Source organism: Myotis nattereri (assembly GCF_964212035.1).
Source record: "Myotis nattereri genome assembly, chromosome: 7".
Classification (NCBI taxonomy): domain Eukaryota; kingdom Metazoa; phylum Chordata; class Mammalia; order Chiroptera; family Vespertilionidae; genus Myotis; species Myotis nattereri.
The window spans coordinates 27955972-27980230 of NC_138082.1; the positions used below are offsets into that span (position 1 = coordinate 27955972).

At 41.1% G+C, this 24259-nt stretch overlaps 1 protein-coding gene across 1 annotated transcript in view; it reads left to right on the forward strand.

The window, feature by feature from the left end:
- RHBDD1 (rhomboid domain containing 1) overlaps positions 1-24259 on the forward strand; it is a gene marked incomplete at both ends in the record, with an annotated part of 75270 nt that overhangs the window by 27932 nt on the left and 23079 nt on the right. Inside the window, 3 exons of the mRNA XM_081095939.1 lie at positions 270-358; positions 3403-3459; positions 10954-11097. Coding sequence (XP_080952065.1) covers positions 270-358; positions 3403-3459; positions 10954-11097 — 290 coding nt within the window. The remainder of the gene's footprint in view (positions 1-269; positions 359-3402; positions 3460-10953; positions 11098-24259) is intronic.

The following is a 24259-nucleotide window of genomic DNA, read 5'->3' on the forward strand; positions in this document are numbered from 1 at the left end:
AATGCTTCCACTGCCCTGAAGGAGCCAGCCCACTTCTCTTGGTCAGGGAGGGAGATTGAATTTTAAACATGCGGTGGTTGTTATTAATGCGCTCCCCACTCCCTTTAAGGTAGGAAATGTTCTTTGGACTGAGTGCTGTGCTGCTCAGCATAAAAGACGTGGTGTGGAACAAAGCCTGACTAATTGACATGCTCAGGGCTAGCGAGAAGGCGGGCTGCCTGTAATCAGGGGCAGAGCGCACACTCATAGAGGGTCTCCTTCTCCCCTAGGACCTCCTTCGCCGGGCACCTGGCCGGGATCCTTGTTGGACTCATGTACATTCACGGGCCTCTGAAGAAAATCATGGAAACATGTGCAGGTACAGAGCAAATGTCTTTGGCATGACACGTTGGAAGGTCATCTTAGTTTTAATAGGGACGGAAGCAGCCCCAAGTTACCCTGTGGGTCTGCTTAGGAATTCCCAATAGTCTCTTCTTCAAACAAGAAGTATAGGAGCTGGTACAGCTCCTCACATGGCTCCAGAGAGGCTGCAAACCCTAATTCTCAACCTAATGCTTCCTGTGGACAGAGAGTGGTTTATATGTATACCCTCAATGTTAATGCTACTCACAGAAAACCACGGTGTTCTTGAAAATGTAGAGAATGAATGTAGGTTTAAAATGATGCATTATTCTACAATATTCCATGATTTCATATATGTGCAAGGCAAAGTTGACAAAGAAAAATCTGTACTGAAGTATAAAGAATTCAGAGTGACCACTAGGTCCTTGGAGAGAGAGAGACATATTCATGCAGGGCCAAACCAGAGCTGTTATTGCTTAAAGCGTGGCTCCTGCTTTAACAATTTTTTTTTTCTTTTTGTTTCCTTCAAATTGATGCTCAATGAAAAAACTTCATTTTATTTAGAAATATATGAATTCTTTTAGGCCTCAATTTAAAATCTACATTGGTTATGACTTCTAAGGACACTATTTTGCAAACACTTCTTTAAAGGCCTTATGAGTTCCAATATTTCATCTTTTATTCATGGGAAATCTTCGGAGACTATTTTACCTTTTCTTGAACCGCAAATAATTTGTTTTCACAGTTTGTGGCGATGGCTGGTGTTCTTGAGAATCATATAATATTCATGGTATTAGAGAGCTTTCTGGGCCTCACACTGTTGCCTCTATTAGCAGGTTGTGTTCGCTCTGGATGATTTTTACAGGCTGTATTGCATCTAAGCAGATGCATCTAAGCATTTTTCTATATTTGCTCATGACTGTGTTTCCACTGTATGTGCTTGGAGGAGGCAGTGGGAGCTTCATAAAAAGTTCACTTTTATTATATTTTTTGATGCAATTTAATAATGGAAATCTAGTAATGAGCTTTGTTGCCCAAATACTATCAATATGGATAAAAGAAAAAAAATTATTCTCAGGAGTTTAATGTTTTGTTTCATTTTTCTATGTGTGTCTGAAGATTCAGTGGTTAGTAATGCTTTTTGCACACATTACAAAATGTAGGCAAGTATTTTGTATGTAAAGACGATTTCCCCCACAATCATAATAGGTAGATAGAGACATAGACATCTCACATATGTATGATATACACTGAATGACCAGATTATTATGACCACCTGACGTTTGTAGGCAAATTAGCTATAATTTTGCGCTGAAGTTGCTAGAGGGCCAGACCATTATAAATAGGGAAGCAGGTTGTTTACCACGACAGTAGAAGTGATATTTTTCTGAAGATAGGGGTAAACAACACGATTTAACAGCCTTTGAATGTGGGAGATACACACACACACACACACACACACACACACACACACACACACACACACACTGAGTGGCCAGATTATTATGACCACCTGACATTTGTAGGCAAATTAGCCGTACACTGCATCGTATGGGATATGGAAGCCAAAGGCCTGTTCGAACACCTTAGCTGTCTGCAGTTACCAAGATAAAACTTCTCCAATTTGCGCAGGAACACAAGGATTGGACAGTCGAGCACTGGAAAAAAGTCATGTGGTCCGATGAATCACGTTTCCAGTTGCATCATTCAGATGGCAGAGTGAGAATTTGGTGGAAACAGCATGAAAGCATGCACCCCCACATGCATGAGTACAACCCTTCAAGCTGGTGGGGGCAGTGTTATGGTTTAGGGCATGTTTTCCTGGGATGATTTGGGCCCTTTAATTCGTGTAGGACAATGTCTGAACAGTACAACATACCCAAGTATCATTGTTGATCAGGTTCATCTTATCATGTTAATGGTGTATCCCAATGGAGATGGCTTCTTCCAACAAGACAGTGCGCCATTCCACGGTGCTCGTATTGTGCAGGAGTGTTTTCAAGAACATGAGGGAGACTTTACCTTGCTTAGGTGGCCCCCACAATCACCAGATCTCAATCCAATTGAGCATTTGTGGGACGAAGTTAAAAGAGCCATCAGGCAGCTCGTTCCACAACCATCAAATCTCACAGAATTGGACAGTGCTATTCATCAGGCATGGCGTCAGATTCCTCGCATCACCTTTCAACATCTTGTGGAGTCAATGCCAAGAAGAATCGCCGCAGTGTTGAAGGCAAAAGGTGGCCAACAAAGTACTGATGGGGTGGTCATAATAATCTGGCCACTCAGTGTGTGTGTGTGTGTGTGTGTGTGTGTGTGTGTGTGTATCTCCCACATTCAAAGGCTGTTAAATCGTGTTGTTTACCCCTATCTTCAGAAAAATATCACTTCTACTGTCGTGGTAAACAACCTGCTTCCCTATTTATAATGGTCTGGCCCTCTAGCAACTTCAGCGTGAAATTGTAGCGAATTTGCCTACAAATGTCAGTTGGTCATAATAATCTGGCCACTCAGTGTATATCTACACAATGAAATATTATACAAGCATCAAAGAAGGAAATCCTGCTATTTGCAACAAAATAGAGGAAGGTGATGACTTGACACTAAGTGAATTAAGCCAGAAAGAGAAAGACAAATACTGTATGATTTCACTTGTATGTGGAATCTAAACCAGAGAGTAGAACAGTGGTAGCCAGAGGCTGGGGGAAGCAGGGAGATGTTGGTCAAAGGGTATAAGTTTCCAGTTAGAGGATGAGTGTGTTCTGAGGATCCTAGTGTACAGCATGGTGACTATAGTTAATACTATGTTTTATACTTGAAGTTTACTGAGAGAGTAGACCTTAAGAATTCTCACACGTACACAGAATATGGTAACTGTGAGGTGATTGATGTGTTAATTGTGGCAGTCATTTCATAATGTATATGTATATTAAATCATCACATGTGCAGCTTTAAAGATCACATTGCACAACCTAAATATATACAATTTTTCATTTGTTGGTTATACCTCAAAAAAAGCCTTATGGCTACTATTAAAATGTCTGTTTTCTTTATATTTAGGCATTTTTTCCTCCAATAATGGCTACCCAGGACAGCAATACTACTTTAATAATTCAGGTAAGCACTTTATTTTATTTAATACATGATAATTTAAAAATTATGGTGTTTGCCACTGTGGAGCCACTTTTAGGCAATGCTAGTTTATGCTGTTGTGGAGTTCACACATTGTGTAATTGTGGCTCCAACATGCCTGAAAGCTCAATGGAGGGGTAGCCTGGGAACCCATCTGGGTGGGTTGGTAGGGAAGACCAGGAAAGGAGATAACAATGACGTGAAAATATTGTACGATTAATATGAGGTTTCTCAGTCATGATAAGATTCATACTAGACAGGTCCCTTTCTTCTCAGCATTAGAAAACATACCACTGGCTAAGCATGAGAAGTTAGTTTCAGATACACAATTCTCACTAATCCACCCTAACTGCATATTCAGGAAGAATCATGCTTATCCTAAGATAGACATTCCTCTGATAGTTAATACCATGGGACTTTCTGTGTCTGTGTAAATAGGTAAAAAGGATTTCTGGTTAAAGCAGGTGACCTGTTTTAGGCTAAGGCCCTGACAGGCCAGCCTGGGGAGACCTCTCGGTAATATCCTAGACCAGTAGTGGCAGCGGGTCTTAAAGAAGCCATAGGCCACCGAAGCACTGGGTGTCTTGTAATCGTGCCCATTGAAAACCACTGTAGCTTAACTCTGGGGCCTGCAGTCTTTTATGTGAAGGGCCAGGTAGCTAATGATTTAGATTCTAAGGGCCCTATTGACCATATGGTCACTGTCACAACTAGTCAGCCTGTTCCCAAAGCAAGTCATAGCCAATTAATAAAACAAATGGGTGTAGCCGTGTTCCAATAGCATCTTATTTACAAAAGTAGGCAGGGGGTTGATCAGGAACCACACATTGTGGCTTTTTGACCCCTGGCTCATAGCCTCCCATTCTCTCTGCATGATATTCCTGTTTTTCTTTCAGTCATGCGCATAGATAGTTACAATAGCTGTCTTGAAGTCCCTGATTGCTAATTCTGCCCTCTCTCTATATATGCTTTTTTGTATCTGTTTTATTAGATTGATTTTTTTCCTGGTTGTGGGTCACAGTTTTTGCGTATCTAATAAGATGTGATTGGACGCTAGACATTCCATATGGTGTGGTGCTGAGCGCCGGAGTTTACCTTCTTCTAAGAAGAAGGACTTTGCCTGTACCCAGTTAAGTTCTGTGATGACTAGTTTGATCCTTCTGGGGCTTGTTTTAAAGTTACTTAGGGTGGATCTAAAGTAATTTTTTAGGGTTATTTCTGCACTACTATTGAGGTGTCTGTTCTGGGATCGCTCCTGAATGGTCTCGTGAAAGTTCACTTGTGCACACTTGGCGTAATAGTCAGCAAGTCTCAGGGGGACTCCATGCAGATTTCTGGATGTTTCTCTGACATACAGTTTTCTCCTTGGCTACACTTGGCCCTGTAAATTCCTACGTAATACAGGAGCCTGCTGTGGCTGCTTGTGTTCCCCATCCCTGTACTGCCATCTGGAAAGTGCCTCAAGCCCATTTCCTTTACTTCCTTTCTCTAAAGGTTCAAAATCCTGTGCTGCCTGTTATGCAGCCTGAAAACTTTTGTTTCACGTATCTTCTCCAGTCTCCTATTGAGCATGGACTTGAGCTAGTGCAACCCCATTCCTCCCTCCTGGCAGGAGAAGCCAGCCCGTCAGCACCTGGAACCTAGTGTATTCAGTGCTCGGCCTGTGGAGAGCAGGGATTTGAGTTCCTAGAGGTTACCTGGAGGAAGGCTGTGTCTCCATCAATGAGGAGAAGTTAAGGAAAACAATAGCAGAAAGGGCTCCAGGCCTTTGTGAAAAGGCCTGTTTGGAATTATCCAGAACGTGCTGGCATGCCACTGAAGGATTTAATCAGAAGAGTGGTTCTATTGGAGTTACATTCAAGCTATGTTTTTGATGTAGTTCTAAAGACTGGGATCATGAGTATCAGTCTTGGCTGTCTGTATGAATCAACTGAGGAGCTGGTACAACATATCCATGCCTCAAATTCACTCACACCAGCTAGGTCTGAATAGGGGTGGAGACAGGGACGTGGACTCTTTTTAAAAAGCTTCCTAGATTATTCTAAGGGGATCAGTATGGAAAAGCATAGGCTTAGCAGATGGGGGTTGTCTAGGTGTGGGGACCACAGGGGTGTAGACTGTCGCTATGCCAAGAAGAGGCTGCACTTCGGAGGCTTCCTGGGCTAGTGATGTGTACAATTAACATCCTAGAAATGCAGCCTCCATGCAGGAGAGGGACAGTTGCTGGACAGTGTCAGCTCACCTGCCACTGTCTGTGGACCCACCTGAAGAGAGGAAGTGCAATGATTAGTGACCAAGACAATTACTAGATACAGCTGACCCTTGAACAACATAGGCATGAACTGCGTAAGTCCACTTATATGTGGACTTTTTAATAAACACATACAGTACTATAAATGTATTTTCTCTTTGTTAATATTTTCTTAACATTTTCTTCTCTCTAACTTAGTTTATTGTAAAAATACAGTATGTAATACATATAACATCCAAAATATGTGTTAATCAACTGTTTATGTTAACGGAAGCTTCTGGTCAGCAGGAGGCTATTAGTAGTTAAATTTTGGGGGAGTCAAAAGTCATATGCAGATTTTTTAATACATGGGGGAGAGGGTCAGTGTCCCTAACTTGAACATTGTTCAAGGGTCAACTGTATAGCCATTTGGAAGAGCATTGGGTCCTGTGGTTATTGGGTATGGAGAACAGTCTACCAGGGGTCCTCAAACTACGGCCTGTGGGCCACGTGCGGCCCACTGAAAACATTTATCCAGCCCGCCAGGTGTTTAATAAACACCCTGCCGCTGCCTGTCCTGCTTAGCAGCCGACTCATCCCGGGCCCGCAGTGCGCATGTGTGGAATGTCTGAGGGACAGTGAACTGGCCCCCTGTTTAAAAAGTTTGAGGACCTCTGGACTCTATACCAGTGGTTCTCACCCTTGGCTGCACATTAGAATTACCTGGGAATCTTTTTAAAATCCTGATTTCTAGGCCTCATCCTCCGGAAATTCTGTTTCTTTGTTACTAATGTTGTGGCCCCACCCCATAACAAAGAAACAGAATTTCCGGAGGATGAGGCCCAGAAATCAGGATTTTAAAAAGATTCCCAGGTGATTCTAATGTGCAGCCAAGGTTGAGAACCACTGGTCTATACTGACTTGAGTATAGTAGGACTTCGTTGGCCTATATGACTGGGAAGAACTGGGTTGGACAGGAAGACCACTTTGGTTCTACCTCCCATGGTGATTTCTCTCTTCCCAGTGACTATTCACTCCCCTGGACAGGTCACATGGCCACTGACACCTTGATGTTGCTAGAGGAAAGAGGGCTTCTCTCCTGGTTCATTTTTAAAAATTCCCCAAAGAAACAGGAATGTTCCTCTGGACAAAAGGAATAAGAACATATCTGTGCACAGACATGGCTTAAACTATCATAGATTACCTAGTCCTGACCTTGTGTGACAGCTTGGAAATGTTAAGTAATTGGGCTAAAGTCAAATAGGTTGTTAGTGATAGAACCAGGACTAAAAATGTCGGCCACTGATTCCTAGCCCCTAGAGTTCTGCTGCTTTAATCTTAAAAAACAGAGCAGTCCCCCTTATTGTCTTTTCCTCCCCTTTTTATTGCAGTTATTTACAGGGGGGTGGGGGTGGGCTTGCTTCTTTCTTGCTTCATATGGAAGAGGCATAAGTACAGCAGATACATAGACTAGGGAATTAAAGGCAAAAATAAAAGCCCCTTTATCGTTCTTACCGCTGTGAGATTGCCATATTTGTACTCCTTCCTCTGAAGGATTTGGGTTTCTTCAAAGGCAGAGCTCCATAGGCCAGGTGGCTGGGCTAATGGTCATCGAGGGAACTTTTGCGAGAGCATATGTATCTCCTATAAGTAATGATTTATTCTTACTATGGCCCTCCTTAGCTGCAAAAGTCTTTATAGGTCAAAGAACCTCATGAATGTTTAAAAAGCTGCTACCAATTTTTCTAATCTTGGTGGTGTTTCTTGATCTCTTTTGCCATGAAGTCCTGGTATGTGTATAAGGAACAGATGGAGGAGTAGTTAATGAAATAACGATAACCAGAATTTCTTTTACTGCAGAGCCAAAGTCTATAGCTACAAAGGAATATTAAACTAGCATTCATCGCAGGATATAATTTAAACTCATTCATTATAAGTGTTTGATTGTTAGGTTTTTCCAGCCATGTTTATTATGAAGATTTAAAAATGTCTGATTGGGCCAGCGGAACAGCTGTAGAAAATTTATGGTCCTAGGAGACCTGTTTTCATTATAACAGACATGGATGAGATTTTTGTTCTTGTTGGTGATTTATGACTGATGATATAGAACCTTTAACCACATGAATCCTTTTGACTTAAGGCACTAAAACTTTCTCTTTCCCTCTCCCCATGTTTTGTCTGACTAGTACCAAATTAGATTTTATAATATTCAGATGTTTAGAGTTGTAGGCTTTATTTCATTAAGGCTGGGTGGGTTTTTTTTTAAGGAAATAACATGAAAAATGTTGCCTCAAATTATAGCAAACTTGCTTAGAAATTAAAACTCTATAGATGTATGTGGTATTTCTGGTATCTGATAAAATGGGTATTCCGCACTTTTGAGTTATTTTAGATTTGGAATCAACTGAACGTGTTCAAGGATAAATAGATAGAAATGCTGCTTAGACTTTCTGTAACAGAATGACTTTCCACAGGGGTTTGAAAGTGGTAATAAGCCATATGGGAAAGTGCCCAATATGCATTTTTGTTGCATTAAAATAATTGGCACTCTTAGGGAATTGAGCAGTCTCTTTTTCGGGGCTTGCTGAAGTATCCCATTCTATTCAGTGACTTATCCATAAATATTCTAGTATGTTTTAGAATGCCCCTCTCTTTTGTTCTTTGTGAAGTAGATATATTGATTGTGTTTTGACCATTTGTCCTTATGTGAAGTTGTGTGTGTGTGTGTGTGTGTGTGTGTGTGTGTGTGTGTAAAGTATAAAAGCAAGATTTGTAGCTGTGCCACACTCTTTTCCTCTCAGGATATGAAAATCACTGATGGGTGTTTCCCATAGCAGTGGAAGCTGAATTTTTTTGATAGTTCTATTGAGTAGAGACCAATGAGGAAGGGCATCCATATTTAAAAGTGTGTCCAGGTCCCACTTCAGCCCTAAACCATTATGAGGATTTGGGAAATTTACTTATATCCTTCTTCTGTTTTCGATATTATAATGTTTATATTTTTACATGGGAAACACGTGAGAGAATGTGGAAGTTGGGTTATTGGCGGTAATTAGCAAGGCTCGTCAGAATTAGCTCCTCCCCAAAGTCCTGAGCTATTTTCTTTAATTTTTATTTAAGTCATTCATTTTTGTGGCTTTCAAGGACATTCAATAATGTAGTACCAAGTAATCAGTAAAAGTGGACAAAGGCTCTGAATAGACATTTCTCTAAAGAAGATGCACAAATGGTCAATAAGCACATGCAAAGATGGTCCACATCATTATTATAAAAACCATAGTGAGGTACCATTTAATACCCACTAGGATGGCCATAATTAAAAAGAAAAATTATAACACGTGTTGACAAGGATGGGGAGAATTCCGAATCCATCTACATTTCTGTGTGAATGTAAAATGGTGCAACTGCTTTGGAAAACACCCTGTGAGTTTTGAGTGGTTAAACAGAACTGCTATATGACCCAACAGTTTCACTTCTAGGTTTGTAGCCAAGAGAAGTGAAAACATGTGTCCACACAATAACTTGTACACAAATGTTTATAGCAGCATTATTCACAATAGTTAAAAGGTGGAAATAACCCAAATGTTTACCAGCTGATGAATGAATAAACCAAATGTATATTCATACAATGAAATATTACTGAGCCATGAAAATGAATGAAATACTACTTAATGCTACAACATGGGTGAACCTTGAAAACATTATGCTAAGTGAAATAAATAGGCATAGATATAGAAACAGAAAGTAGTCAGTGGTTACATAGGGCTGGGAGGCCTGGAGGGGGAGATATCTAAAGGGGGTGGTATCTTTTGGAGGGTGATAAAAATGTTCTAAAATTGATTGTAGTGATAAAGGCACAACTCTATGAATATACTAAAAGCCAGAGTTACATACTTTAAATGGTGAATTGTGTAAGATGTCATTTACATCTCAATAAAGCTGCTGTTGCACGTAACTAATAGATATAAATACTTTATATGAAAAATACTTTTATAATATATAATTACATTAGAATGTCAACTGACACTAGATTAGTGTGTTTTATTGTCATTTCAGTGTTTATATGAAAATAAAGGCTTTTAGAGTGCCTGAAAATTCTTATGGAAAATAGTTAACCTGCCCCCCCCCCCCCAAGCTTATATACTAGAAAAGCCTTTTATTCATAACCAACACAAAAAGTAAATTTTAAAATAGTTTCAGGATCAATTATCAAAAATTCTGAATATGACCCTACCCTACAGTGTTTTTCTTTTTGGCTTGATTGTGAGTCCCCTCCCCCCCCCCCCCCGAACCCCACATAATCTTATTAAAGCAATAAGAAGCTTAAACCCAGGCAAGTAGTGTGATGTTGGTTGATAAGGAAATATATGACACAAGACTCATAGTAATGGGTAGGAATTTTCATCAACACCAAAAAACATACAAATTAAACTTTTGAAAGATCGTCTTCAAAGGGTATAAAAGAAGGAAAAATATTAAAAGGACTATTACTCACCTCTCACTAAACCAGAATTAGATAAGTAATTTTCGATGGGGAAAAAAATCTCTCCTAAGCAAATTCCATAAAAGTGGGGGATTAAAGAAAATATAAAGAGAAAACTCAAACTGACTTTAAAAGAGTGATGGGAATACGTTGCAAAAGTGAACTTTCTCTGTGACCTTCGTCTTTTCTCTCTCATCCAGTAACTGGTTTCTTAAAGTACTGTTAATACAAACTGTGATCTCTGATATGAAATTATAATTACAGAGACATTGGTTTGATTATCTCAACATATGTATTACAGCACAGAAATCTGTAGTCTATGTTGATTTGTCTCTCATTACATGGGGCCACTGGACAGTAAGGCTTTATCAACTATCATTTCAACCATTCCCTTGACTCCTGTCAGGACCTCACTGAAAATTCACCAAGTATTAAATAGCTCTAAGCTGAGAGAATTAGTTTATATGTCATTAGCCCATTTGGGTCCCCTCTCCAGTATCACTGACTACCTTCTAAATTAATATCTTGTTCCTCTTCAGCCGTAAGGACTCGCTCATGTCTGGCCCCATGTGGATACTACAGTGACAAGACAATCGTTGCCCACCCTCATGGAGGAATTCTCCAGTTGTCATCTTTTCTTATTTTGAGGATGATTATTATGCTCAGAACAATGACATGAATTGTTTTATTGTCTCTGCTTACAAAATAGGACATTTGAAAAAACACTCCATGACAGTGTTCTATAACCTTCTCACTGTGCCTGTAGGCTACTCTGGATATCAGGATTATTACCCATATGGCAGGCCCGGTTACCAGGAAGGCGTACGCAGAAACTATGATGCCTACACCGCAGGACTGAGTGAGGAGGAACAGCTGGAGAGAGCACTGAGAGCCAGCCTCTGGGACCGAGGTAGGAGTCGTGCACCCTTCCCTCCCTTTAAATCACACCGCACATGGTGAGCTGGCCTAGCAATGGAAACTTTAAATAGTTTGTGAAAAGGATATGTAGATAGGAAAATGTGTGCACATTGTGATTACAGAGAATGGGGTGTGATGCCATATCCCAAGCTACCTGGGCTCCTGAGGTGCCAGACTATGCATGTGTTGTAGTCGGTCTTTTTATAGGCCTGCTGCACTCAGCACTGTGGCATTAAAGTCAAGAAACTGTGAAAAAAAAGGGTGGGATGGCCTGACATCGTGTGTCTCCTGATATGATGCAGGATGAGCAATGCAGCACCACCTATGACATATTCTTGCTAAAAATGTTTACACTGACCCTAATTAAGTCATCAAATGTGAGTGTCACTACACAGGAAATGCAGGGACTAGCAGAACAAGCTGAATAATGCCATTGAGAAATAACCAGGCAAAACATGGGATTTCTACAATTCAATGAGGCTAGTCTCCTGGGGAAAAATGTCATGAAAAGAGCAGGATGTGGTTTTCTATTAAAAGGAAATAATCAAATGTAACATGAGAACCTTGAAAACTGACTTATATAAAAGACTTTTTTTTTTTTTTTTTTAGAAAACTGGGGACTTTTGTATTTTCACTAGATATTAGATACTATTAGGGAAATAAGCTAGCTTTCTTTGATGTGACAGTGATATTGTGGTTAAGTAGCAGAATGTCCTTTATTCCTGGGAGGAACACACTGAAGTATTTAGAAGCAAAATAATATGATGTCGGTAACCTGCTTTCAAAGGTCAGCTAAAACAACTTTCTCCTCTCTCTTTGCCTCGTTCTCCCTCTTTTGCTCCTCCCTTCACAAGTTCTATATACACATGAATTTGTGAAAGTCTGCAAACTATACCTCCTTGAAGATCCTGATTAACACTCGGATACAGACGACCCAAATTAGCTATGCAACCAAGATGCCAATTTTATAACTAATGCTTCCCCAACATGTTTGACCACAGAACTTTATTTTCAGTGGATGATTTTAGGGACATATGCATCTAGTTTCAAGGAAACTAATCGAAAGAGACTTCTTAAAGTGCATTAGGTAGTAATTGATGACAGCAACGTGTAACCAATAGTTTATATTAATTTCAACTTTCTTTTTCTTAAAACACTTTGTGATTGCCTTGTTAAGAATGAGACATCAAGGAGACATTTTTGAAAGACCTGTATTATATTTTAGTCCTTTTTTCTGTGGCAAAATATTTGGTTTGAGTTTATTTTATAAAATTCTGACCATATAGTACAAACTATTTTGTACCTTACTTTTTTTCATTCAATATTATGTTGTAATCATATTTTCGTACCACTGCATTTTGAGCATGTTATCCTTTATATGTTTTCTTAAGTGTATACCTAACAATCTCTTTCTTTTTGTAGACAGAGAACTATGATACATTATAAATAGTGCTTGTAGAAAAGTTCTATATTTTTTGAGATTATCATATACTTTTTCTTCTTTGGCCTGTTGACATACGAAATTATTTTGATTTTCAAAGTTGAAGCAGGTTTGTACCCCAGGAGGAATATCACCTGGCTGTGATATTTTATGGTCCCTCCTGGCGTCAATGCTGTATGCACCTGAAAAGAACGTGTGTTCTGCTCTAGCTGGGCGACGGGTTCTACAAGTGGTAATAAAATTAACTCAGTTGATGGAGTTGCTCAGGTCTTCTGTATCCTACTGATTGCCTGTCTACTTGTTCTGTTGAATACTGTATTTTTACTTGCACAGAATTCCCTGGAGTGATACTGAACACATATTGCTGCTCTGGGTACCCTCAGTGCACCAAGGTTTCCAGCTCCTCTAGTGTGATCTTGTTCTTGGGTGAGGGCTGATTTACCCGAGTGTCTGCTTGCACTTCACTTCCATGTCTTTCCTTCGCACCGGAACTTGGCCAGCTTCTCTGTCCACTCTTGTCGCCCAGGGGTACACTCTGACTGCTTTTTAGTCTGGTGGTGGGAGGCAAGTGGGGGTATGCTTTCACCCCCCCCCCCCGCCATCCAATATTGATGTTCTCTTTCTATATAGAATAAGCTATGTTTAAAAACATTGAATTATAGTTGGCGTACAATATCATGTCTCAGGTGAAAGAACACAGTGATTCAACGTTAAGTCTTGGTCTGAGTCAGTGACTGTCTCTGGTTTGGAGCTGTAGCCTTCTCAGTGTTCCCGACCCTCCCTAGCTGTAGAGATGGTGTTTTGTTTAGCCTTTCTCCAGGCATTTAAGGATTCTGTGCAGTAAGGAGGACTGGAGAAGGATCGAGGCCGCCCCGGATATAAACCTTTCCTGCAGTGGCTGAGTTCTCTCCCCATGAAGAGTTTCTCTGGACTCTTACCCATCTCTTAGGTGAGGACCCTGTGAATTCCTTTATATTGCAGCTCCCAATATATTCTGTGTTACATAGTCTGTGAATAGATCCTGTTCTCTTGCTAGCTCACACTTGAGCGATTTGCTAACAGTTTGGGCTAACATCTTGTTAGTGCCAGCAGTGTCTTCTAGGTAAGCAAGTGCCCCTCTACCGTTTTAGACTTCTGTTTAGTTGGGTGCCCCATCTCTCAGCTATCTGATGGGTTCAGGAAAAGTTAGTCATTTTCAGAATGTCCAGCCTTTATGTTTATTAGGAGGATAGAAGTGATGCTTTTTCAGCTTTCTCCATCCCCAGGGGAAGCTGGGAGCAGCCCTTATTCTTCACCAGGTCTTGAATCTATCATTCCTAGTACAGTAATTTACTAGGGTTTTTTTGTTGTTGTTGTTGTTTGTTTATTTTATAAAGATCTCTCCCCCATGATGTAGGTAGAATCTATAGTCCTTTTAAAAAAGGCTGGGTAAATGCTTACTTTTTTGTCTTTGATTCCAAGTTTTTACAATAAGAAGTTAGTGTAATAGTCAAGCAACAATACTGAGATTTGAAAGGGCCAACTAACAGAATTCATTTTATAGAATGCCAGTGTAGCAAGAAACATCCAGAACCAATTAGGTTCAAACTGTTCTTCAGTTAAATATATTAGAAGACTAAATTAAAGAATCAAAGCAGCACCTTTGTAACCTCAGACTGGCTGCTGTCATATTTATGATTATATGCATCCTAGGGCTCATGCTGGGACTCATAGTACCAAGGTAGCCTCTGCAGAAGAAATAGTGAGACCCCTCTTATTTCAAGGGGCTCGCACATTACTACTCTTAGTAAAATCTTGTCTCATTTTGTCGGCAGTTTCAGCTTTTATAAACCAGTCCAAGAGGCAGCTGATACCACAATAATAGAACAGTTTTGGAAAAGGGCCATCTCTTTGAGTCAAAAGGCAGATGCCAGCTAGGAACACTAGCTCATTGCATTTACTGCGCCCCCACCCCACTCCATCCTTCCAAGTATAATTTGTGCCCTTTTTGTTTTTAATAGCCTGCCACCAAGTTCAGCTGGTGGCTGGGTACAAAGCTGTGTCCTTTTCAGCTTCTGTCTGCCAGCCCGGCACATGTGTGCTGGTTACAGCTGGAACTGCTTGCCGACACGTGGAGTAACTCTGCTTCTAGTCCTAGACTCTTCTGAAAGGCAAATGGCCCAGTCGCACTCCACTGTGTGGATCAAGCAGCTGTCATCCCCTCCCCACACTGTACAGTCGGGGACACCGGTGAGCCAGTGGGCGCCGTGGGGGAGGAAACCGCAGAGGTCTTGGCGGCAGCAGACTGGAACTGGTTGCAGCCTAGTGTCACAGTCCTGAGATGTAAAATTACCGGGGAGCCGTCCTGGAAAAAAGTATTTAGGTTTCAAATTAATATCTAGTTCTTTTGTTATTAACAGATCATTTGACGATACCTTTGAATCCTGTTTACAGGTAGCATGTGCGTGGGAACAACTGAGATACATTTTAAGTAAAAAAGACAGAATTTATTTCAACTAAGTTGTACATTTTCTTTCTACTGAAGCTGCACCAAGGTATCTACAAGCAGCATTTGTCTTGTTCCTTTATTATTGTGTAGAAACTTTTGAGAAAACGGAATAAATTATGTCCATGTTCTTTTAGTCATTCATGGTGTGGCCCACAGAGAAAAGGGGGGCACCTCAGTGGCCTGAGCTTCAGTCTTGTGAGCGAGGGTGCTGATGTATGTGTTAACACCTGCTAGGTGTGTGCTGTGATTGCTGTGTGGTTCTGCTTTTGTTTTTCCATGGGAATGGACAGCTCTCAACTCCTTTTCCAGAAATCCTATCTGAATTGTAGATGTTCTGAGGTGTACTGTGGCTGAGAGCCTGAGGCAGGTAAGGATGGTTGCCGGAGCTCATCTCTTATGGTCTTTTAGATTTGGGTAGCATTTGTTGTTCTGGTTTTAAAAGTAATTTGGGGGGGGGGGTGTCTTTATCCTTCTAGGTCCTCTGACTGGTCTAATAATTAAATCAAAATGAGACAGATTAACAAAAGCAAACAAACAAAAAAGAAATTTAATTACATACGTTTGTATGAGAACCTCATGTACATGAGAGAGTCAGACACCCGCATGCACGAGAGGCGCAGAGACAGAAAGGGAAAATGAAGTTTATATGGCAATCTGAGCCACAATGAGGGAAGGCGCCTGGGGCTTCAGAGGGAGGAAGGTCATAGCAGGACGATAAGAAGAGCAAATGTTCAGCAATTAGATTTGTCCTTCCCTATAGATGGGACATAAAATGTTATTTTTGGTAATAATTATTGGGGACGCCTATTCTGAACCCTTTAAAAAAATCTATATTCACCATGGAAAATGTACATCAACAAAAAGAAGACAAAAAATAATTCATAATCCCACCACACAGAGAAGAATCACATAACATTTGAGGTGCACCCTTGCAGCAACCTGTAATACAGGCACCAGAAAAAAAACACTGCATGTTTTGGAGAAATGTTTTCTAGCTCATTGAGCATAAAGTGCCTCTTTCCTGTTGGTTACTGTACTGTACTAGGAAAGCTCACATACCCATACAGAATCCTGTAGAATAAGCATTTGTGATTATCATTTTTATTTCTCATTGTGAAACAGAGGTACAGAGAAATTAAGTGACTTGCCCAGGGTCATGTTCTAAGTCTGGGGTGGGGAACATCTGGCCCTTGGTCCCATATCAGGCCTGAGAAATCATTTGGTCTGGCCCTGCCAAGGCATTAGGGGTGAGTTAATTAAATGTCTGACCAAATATAGCAGGCGAACTTTTAAGTTGATAATTTTATATGGCCCAGGAATGATGTTATAAGTATTCAAATGGCCCTTGGCAGAAAAAAAGGTTCCTCACCCTTAAGTGATTAACACCAGAAAAGGTCATACTTGCCTATTTTCCTGGCATCGTCCTGAATTTGGGAAACTGACATTCAGGTAGGTGGAGCCACTATCAGTCTCAGCTAAATGGGAAAGACTGTATTGTTATAGATGAGCAGTGGCATTTTCCTCACTGTTGTCTTCTCTTGGATATAGGACTGGCTAAATTCCTTTTTTTTTTTTAAGTAAAATTTCTGGCAGGAATTAAAAATAGTTTGTATAGGGAAATTGCAGATATCTCATAGGGTAGACCCTCCCTCCCCACCAGAAAAATGTTTACTCTGGACAATTCTAAGTAACCTACTGGGCTGTTACTTATTTCTACCAAAAATTTTAGCATATGAGTTTTAAAATATTGCTTTACTATGGACACATTTCAATTAAGGATATTTGCATTGCTAATTTAAATAGGACTCAATTATTCTTCAATAGTTTTAGAAAATAAATGATTCATAACAAAAATAAGAACAAATTTACTCACATTAAATGTGCCTTAAGACATCAGAATTTTCTGTTGAGTTATTACACATGACTCCGTTGAGTTATTAGCCATGGCTCCAGCTACCTGCTAATGGGAATTACTCACATGAGACTTCTCACTGTAGTCTGCTCTGCCTCTTCAAGCGGTCTTCCCCAGACTTGCACACATTGTCTTACCCATTTCGTTGTGTTGTATTGCTGGTGAGAAAAATCAAGAGTCATATGTTGGTTTCCATTCATTATAGAACCACAATAGCTTTCAGAGTGGTCTAGTTTCATCACATGGCAGTCCTCCAGGGATTCAAAGCTATTTCTAATTCTGTTGTACTTCCTTACAGAGAATCAGATGCGAGAGTCATGCATAATATGTATGAGTCTCAGTCAGAGGCCAGAGATCTTCCTGTGTCATGTTTGTGTTGTTTAAAGCTGGTTCTGTTTTAACAAAGGACCAGAATTGGGCAGTTAGTGAGACTAGTATACACATTAAGCTGATTAAAATTATATTGTAAGCATACACTTTAGGAAAACTGGAAATGGCCTCAGCGTGCTGTGATAGGAGACTGATTAAATAAATCATGATATAGAATAATACTCAGCCATTAAAAAGAGAGGCGAGTTCAGAGTGTGCCAGATGAGAGGCAGGCTATAGCAGTATTCCTACTCACTAACTCATTTTTTTTGTAAGACCAAATAACTGTGCTGTAAAAATGTCGGGTTAATATTTAACAATGCCAGTCATCCTTATTTCCCTGGAATAAGATTATGGTGACTTTTATTTTCTTGTTTTGACTTTACTCCATTTTCTGAGATTTCTGCAAAATCATGTAGAGCCTTTATAAAAAAAAATTAAAATAAACCTGTGCACTGCTAAACATATTCAATATTAGCCTTGCTCTTCCCTGATTCACAGCCCCATCCCATTTAAGGCATCAGTGGAGAAACGCACTGAAAGCCGTACCTCAGTGCATCCACCTCCAGCCTCTGCAGACTGCGTATGGACAATCAGAATGGTGAGCAGAGCTGAGTGTCTGGACTAGCCTCTCTCCAGATCCTGTCTCCCCTTTTCTTTGTGCTTATTCCCTTCGTTTCCTTCTCATCTCAACCTTCCAGGCTAAAGTTGCCCTCACATTTCAGGCAAGAAGGCCAACTGCTCCTGTTGTGAGGGGCTAGCTCTCCTTGGCCACTGCCATGACTTCTTTCTCAAGGGTTTCGGAACACACGATCCTGTCCTAGCCTGAGGCTGCTTTAGCACACCATTTAGGAGCCACGGTACCAGGCAGCTCTGTTTACCTTACCGTGTACAGGATTTAAAGCTCTGGGCAGTTTATCCAGTACAGTCCTTTCAGATCTGTCCCCTTTCATCTCGATGAAAGGTTGTGTGTGGTGGTTGGAACTCGGAGGTCTGGGGCCCACGGAAAGGAGGCATCTGGCACACTTTCGGTGGAGGAGCATTTCTGTATTGCAAAATACAGATGTGTTGCTAGAAAACAGGGCGGGATGACTCTTGAATTGCTGCATTCAGGATGCTGTACAAACCAGCCGAAACAGCCCAAAACCCAGTCGTTTTTCATTTTCAGCTCAGTGAGACGGAAAGGAAACAGTTTGCTTTTGACGAGGGTGATGCTGAAATAAAAAGTAGAACACCCATGAACATTAAGGGAACTCAGTGTTTAACAAGTGTCTTCTAGAAGTGTATCTGTAGAGGACACCTGCTGTCTGCTTTATCACTTTAAGTAAGCGGCGTCCCTGGTCCCTGGGGTTAGCGGAGCCCCCTTTTGGCACACTGAGCTGTGGCAAAGACAGATTTTAAACCCCGAGTACTTCACCACCGTGCACAGGGTGCTTTTGGGTGGGACATGTGGAGGTGAGGTGGCTCACTTAGCTCAGGTCCAGCGAAGCCCATTCTGAACTTAAGTCTGACACTATGGCACGTGTCAGCTTATGGTAACATTTCCTACCCCCGGGTGACCCTAATGATTTGCTATTATCAGTTTGGTGTTTTATCTATCACAGACCCATGTAGACAGGGCCTCCTGGTCCATGGGCAGAGCCAGTTAGTGGAATGCTGGGGTTCGTTGTGTGCTGTGAGGAAGGGGCTGGGCAGTCGTTGAACGGGGCCTGTGTTGATGGCTTGTTTGTTATACTTTCGCTCATCACAGTCCTGCAGGCACAGGGCTGGGTGGCACCACAGAACGCCTTTCTCGACCTGCCTTTAAAATCAGTTGCCTTTCTGGCAGGTTACAATCTAGCCGAGAATGATTTCCATAAGCAGTGGCTGAAAAACCATACAACCCAGAAAATGTTTAATCAGCAGTGTGGCTCATCTTATTAGCCCAAGGAGAAAATAACTCACCACCAAACTCTACCGTACTATGGGTGGGATTGTTCAAACCCCAAATCAAAACGTGCGCCATCTTTCAGCTGTGTGGGCCCCGTGCTTTGTCCCCCTCGAGCAGCAGCAATGAGACAGCCCAGACCTTGACACCAGGCCAGGGACGTCTTCAGAGTTAATGAGCAATTAGGACATTCTTTCCTGTCAATTAACCAGCAGAATAATGAGATCAAATGAGCACTGTCCTTAAAAATACCCAGGCCTGTGTTTTCTGAAAAGTGGGTCTTTCTCTGCTCTCTACAGTTACATGAATAGACAAACAATTGCTTAACATGAAAATAAATTAAAATTGCTCCTACAGCAAACAGAAGAGGGAGGTGTATAAACAGGAGGCCATTTCCTCTAAACACGGATTTTCCCCCAGTGACTGCCATGACGTCAGGCCATCTGCTATAGCCTTAATTGTCTTCAACACTGGTGGACAAAATGTTCAGGCTGTGAGCATTCTTTCCCCTCTGAATGAAGGTATAGTATCTAAGTTTGGGCAATGTAGGAACTGATCCTAAATTTGAGTTAGTGGGTTTCAGGCCATGACCCATTTAAGGGTTTTGGCTTTCCCTTGGATGTGATGAGAAGCTAGTGAAGAGTGTGAACCGAGGAGTGAGGTGAGCAGGGAAAATGGATCAGGGCCCCAGGATGAGGGGATGGCTACTGGAGGAGTTAAATTCATTGTGTCTGCAATACATTTTTCAGTGTGTGGGTCTAAAAGGCAAGATGGCTGGAAATCAAGTTGTGAAAGGCCCAGTATGCTGTGTCTAAAAGTTTTTTACTTGACCCTGGGGACAGTGGAAGCTTTGAGAATTTTAAGCAGGGAGCAAGAAGATCAGATGTGGATTTTAAGATCACTCTGCTCTGGGTGAGGGTGTGTTGCAGGGGGAGAGATAAAGTGTGAGTCAGCACACCAGGCACTGTTGTAAATGACCGCTATATGCTTATGCATGCATGTTTACATGTGTGTACATGAGTGTGTATGTGTATATGTGTTCACTTCCTCCAACAACAACCAATGGGGTGAGTTTTACTATTCACCCATTTCAGAAAAGAGGAGGCTAGACCACAGGACTGCTAGCTGAGGTCCCATAGCCAGTAAGTGATAGAGTTGAGATGGGAGCGGTCTTGGTTCCAGAGTCTATGGCAGGGGTGGGCAAACTTTTTGACTCGAGGGCCACAATGGGTTCTTAAACTGGACCGGAGGGCCGGAACAAAAGCATGGATGGAGTGTTTGTGTGAACTAATATAAATTCAAAGTAAACATCATTACATAAAAGGGTACGGTCTTTTTTTTTTTTTTTTTTTTAGTTTTATTCATTTCAAACGGACCGTAGTTTGCCCATGGCTGGTCTATGGGCTTAACCATTCCATTATTTGGCCTTTCTATTATATTTGTAAGGTCATCATCATCATCATTGTTTAATTAATTATATAGTTAATAATACTATTTTAGTGTGCTATTATAAATGATTTTAATAATTTACTAATAGTAAGCTCTTTTTAGATTCATACTCATTCCTATTGAAATGAAATTAGAAATTTTTATGAATTAGCTTTCTGTAAGATAGTCATAAAGAAATTTCAAGTTGAGTTATTCAAGTAGAGGTTATTAATGTCTTCCTGGTCACCTTTAAGCTTCCTGTGGGAATTTCTACTGCAGACTTAATAATGGAGTGTTTTCAAGGCCCTTAGTAGGTACCCGTTAAAGTCCAGGGAATATGAAATCACGTCCCTGAGCTTGTCCTAGGTTCTGCATCATTACACTCCCATTTAGAGCTATTCTACATATCACCCCAGTTCTGTTTCATGCAAAATACGCAATCAAAAAATAAGCTGAATTTTTCAAAGAGAGAGAATGCCTATACTGACCATTGCTGAAGATTCCACACTACCTTAGAGGGTGGTCAGCAGGATCCTTCAGTACCTACTTTCGCTTTGAGGAGTACAGGCGTCTATCAGAGAAGTTGCAGGTGAGTATCGCAACAAAGCTAGTGGTAATCTTTTAGCTGGTGGAGAGCCTTACCTTCCCTTTGTAAAAAACAGAACACCTGTGAGTTCAATAAAGCAAAGTGCAATAAAACTAGATATGGCTGTATTCGGTGGCAACTTGAGTCGAGGCGAGAAGATACATGTTAACAGGTTTTCATGGGTTCCAGTGATCAACTTGAACTGGCTTGCTTTCTAGTGTGTCTTTATGAACTCCGGTAGATTTTCTTGTCACCTTGTATTTTTAACTGAGCTTTCTTGTGAAAGGATCCAGAACATCCTCCAGCTAGATTTTCTTTTTATGGATTGACTAGTGAGTAGCTCGCGGCTGCTTGCCTCAGCTGGCCACCCCACCCACCACCACTGGTAGCTCTCCACTGCTCCTAGCTCGCTGCCCCACCCTCCTGTAGCTCTCCACCGCTTGTAGATTGGTGGTGACATTACAGCATCCTGGCTAATTTGCATATCCCTCTATTATTATTTTAGATTGTTTTGATGTTGTAAACTTTTGACCGGATGAATTTGTAAGGAATTTTGACCAGATGAATCTGTAAGGTGTTGCTTGATTTTCAAGACAAAATTGGGGTCATCGACTTCTCATATTTTATTAGTTGTTTAGTTTTATAATTTTATGCAGAAATGGATTTTCAGTGGCTATCAGTTCTACTATTGACCTGTTGCTGTGTTCAGGAATGTTCGATCTTTGCATTGGGAGGGACCTTAGCAGATGCTCTGCACTCCTGGCCTCTGTTCCCTGCAGAACCCGTGAGACGGGCCATCTTCATGCTTCAGAAATATGAGTCCGGAAGGACCTTGCAAACTGAGACATAGAACGAGAGTAATTCTGTCTTTTGTGGACTGTTGCCAAGTTGGTACTTCAGGGGATTAAGATTGAAATGGCTTGATTAAATGACCTTGATTTAAAAATTGTTTTATGGTAGTCATTGTACGGTAGTTATCAGAAGAAGTTTAGCTAGCTGGCTAGAACAGCGGCTGCCTATCAAAAGTTTCATTACTGTGTTTTTAAATGTATGTAAATGGAAAAGAAAAAATAAGTAGGTAGAAGGGCTTAGACCCTGTGCCCGTCAGTGTGCGATGAAGACTTCGGAGCCTTGCTTTCACACCTCACCACGGCAAAGCCCAGTTGGTGTCCAAGCTGGGTTTCCTTCACCAGTGGACAAGGTAACTAGGGGTGTGTGGGGACTTTGTGGCTAGAGAATGACACCTTCCCCATGGGGCTGCAATGATGGCCACCTGAGGCAGGAGCTGAAAGACACCTGGCACAGAGAAGGCACGTGAATCAGTTCCTCTTCTTGCCTCTTCATTTCCCTTTCTCTCTCCTATGTTCTCTGTCTCCACATACCTAGGTCACTGACTAAAACTTTCCTTTTTACATCCATTTAAATCAATTTCAGAGATTTCTAAAAAAAAAAAAAGAAAGAAAGAAAAGAGAATAAAAGTATAAATAAATACTTAATCACCAACATTTAGCAATCCTTTTTTATGTACCAGGCATAGCAAGTACATTTCATGCATTTTTCCCTTTAGTTCTCAAAGAACTTGTATCTAAGGCTCACCACACCGTTTGCAAGTTCTATTGCTATCCCGTTTTTGGAATCCCTTTTTCAGGTGTGGAAACCAGGCACAGAGAGGCTGAAGGACTTTTCCACTTACCCAGGGTCACATGGAGTTAAAACTGGCATTCCCACTCTGCTTCTTAATCCCCCGGCAGTCTTTCCCCCGTCACTTAAGCAGTTCTTAAAACTTCTTTTATGGTAGAGCTCAGTATAATCAAAAGAGAGACAGGAACTCTTTCCTGCTCACCCCAGCCATCTGGCTGCTCTTTCCAGTCTTCCAGGAACTTGCAGGATTTTTTTCTTATCCTTTCTGCAGTTCCTCCGAAGTAGTGACGTACTGGGTATTTCTTCCAAAGGCTCACCCAAGACGAATGCCTACACAAGGAAGAACAGATAGCAAATTCATTAACCAGGGATCTAGTCACAGTCAGCCCGAGGCTCACTGTGCAGCCAGTGCTTCTCCATCACTCAGAGTTCCAATAAATGAAAGTCTTTGCCTCTTTTCAAGCATCTTGATATTTACAAGTCCCATGTTTTACCATAGGAAGCAGCTTCAACAAGCATATTCATGTGTTGACAGTTCTAATTAATAGAAGTAATTAGTCCTGACAGTGGAACTGTGAAAGGAAGACCCATTCATAAATCCACTAATTATGTTACTCTGCTTAGAAGTTAATCACAGTCTAGTCTTTCATCATGTCTGTATGTGAGCAAAAGGCCATCTTCCTGAATTCTTCAGGCCTTCACATTTACTGCTGGGAAGGAAACTTTGTCAAAATTAATTTCTCATTGGAACTTAATTTTCCAGAGTGCAGGAACTGGTGAAGAACAAACAGCTTTCTGGAGAGAAATAAACAAAAGAACAGGAAAACCAGGGGAGGAAGGAGGGAGGGCGGGGGGAAGAAGTCAGTCTGTCCATGTGCGTTCTTACATATCTAAACCTTATACCTTTTTGTGCACTTATTTTTGCCCCTTTCCGAAAGCTAACATAATTTTATTCAGGCTATTGGTATGTGCATGGCATAGAAAATGTGAAGCTTGGCCCTAGCCAGTTTGGCTCCGTGAATAGAGTGTCAGCCTGCGGACTAAAGGGTTCCAAGTTCTATTCTGGTTGCAGGCTCCTCCCCAGTCCGGGTCCTGGTCGGGGCTCATGCAAGAAGCAACCAGTTGATGTGTTTCTCTCACATCTGTGTTTCTCTCTGTCTTTCCTTCTCTCTTCCACTCTTCCTAAAAAACAATGAAAAGATATCCTCAAGTGAGGATTTAAAAAAAAAAGAAAGAAAATGTGAAGCTTGTTTGTTACTTTGATCCCAGTTTGACCTTCTTCTCTCTGATATAAATAGCCCACTTTTTCAGGGCCCTTGGTTCTGTAGCCGAGTTTTTCAATCTTAGCATTATTGACATGTT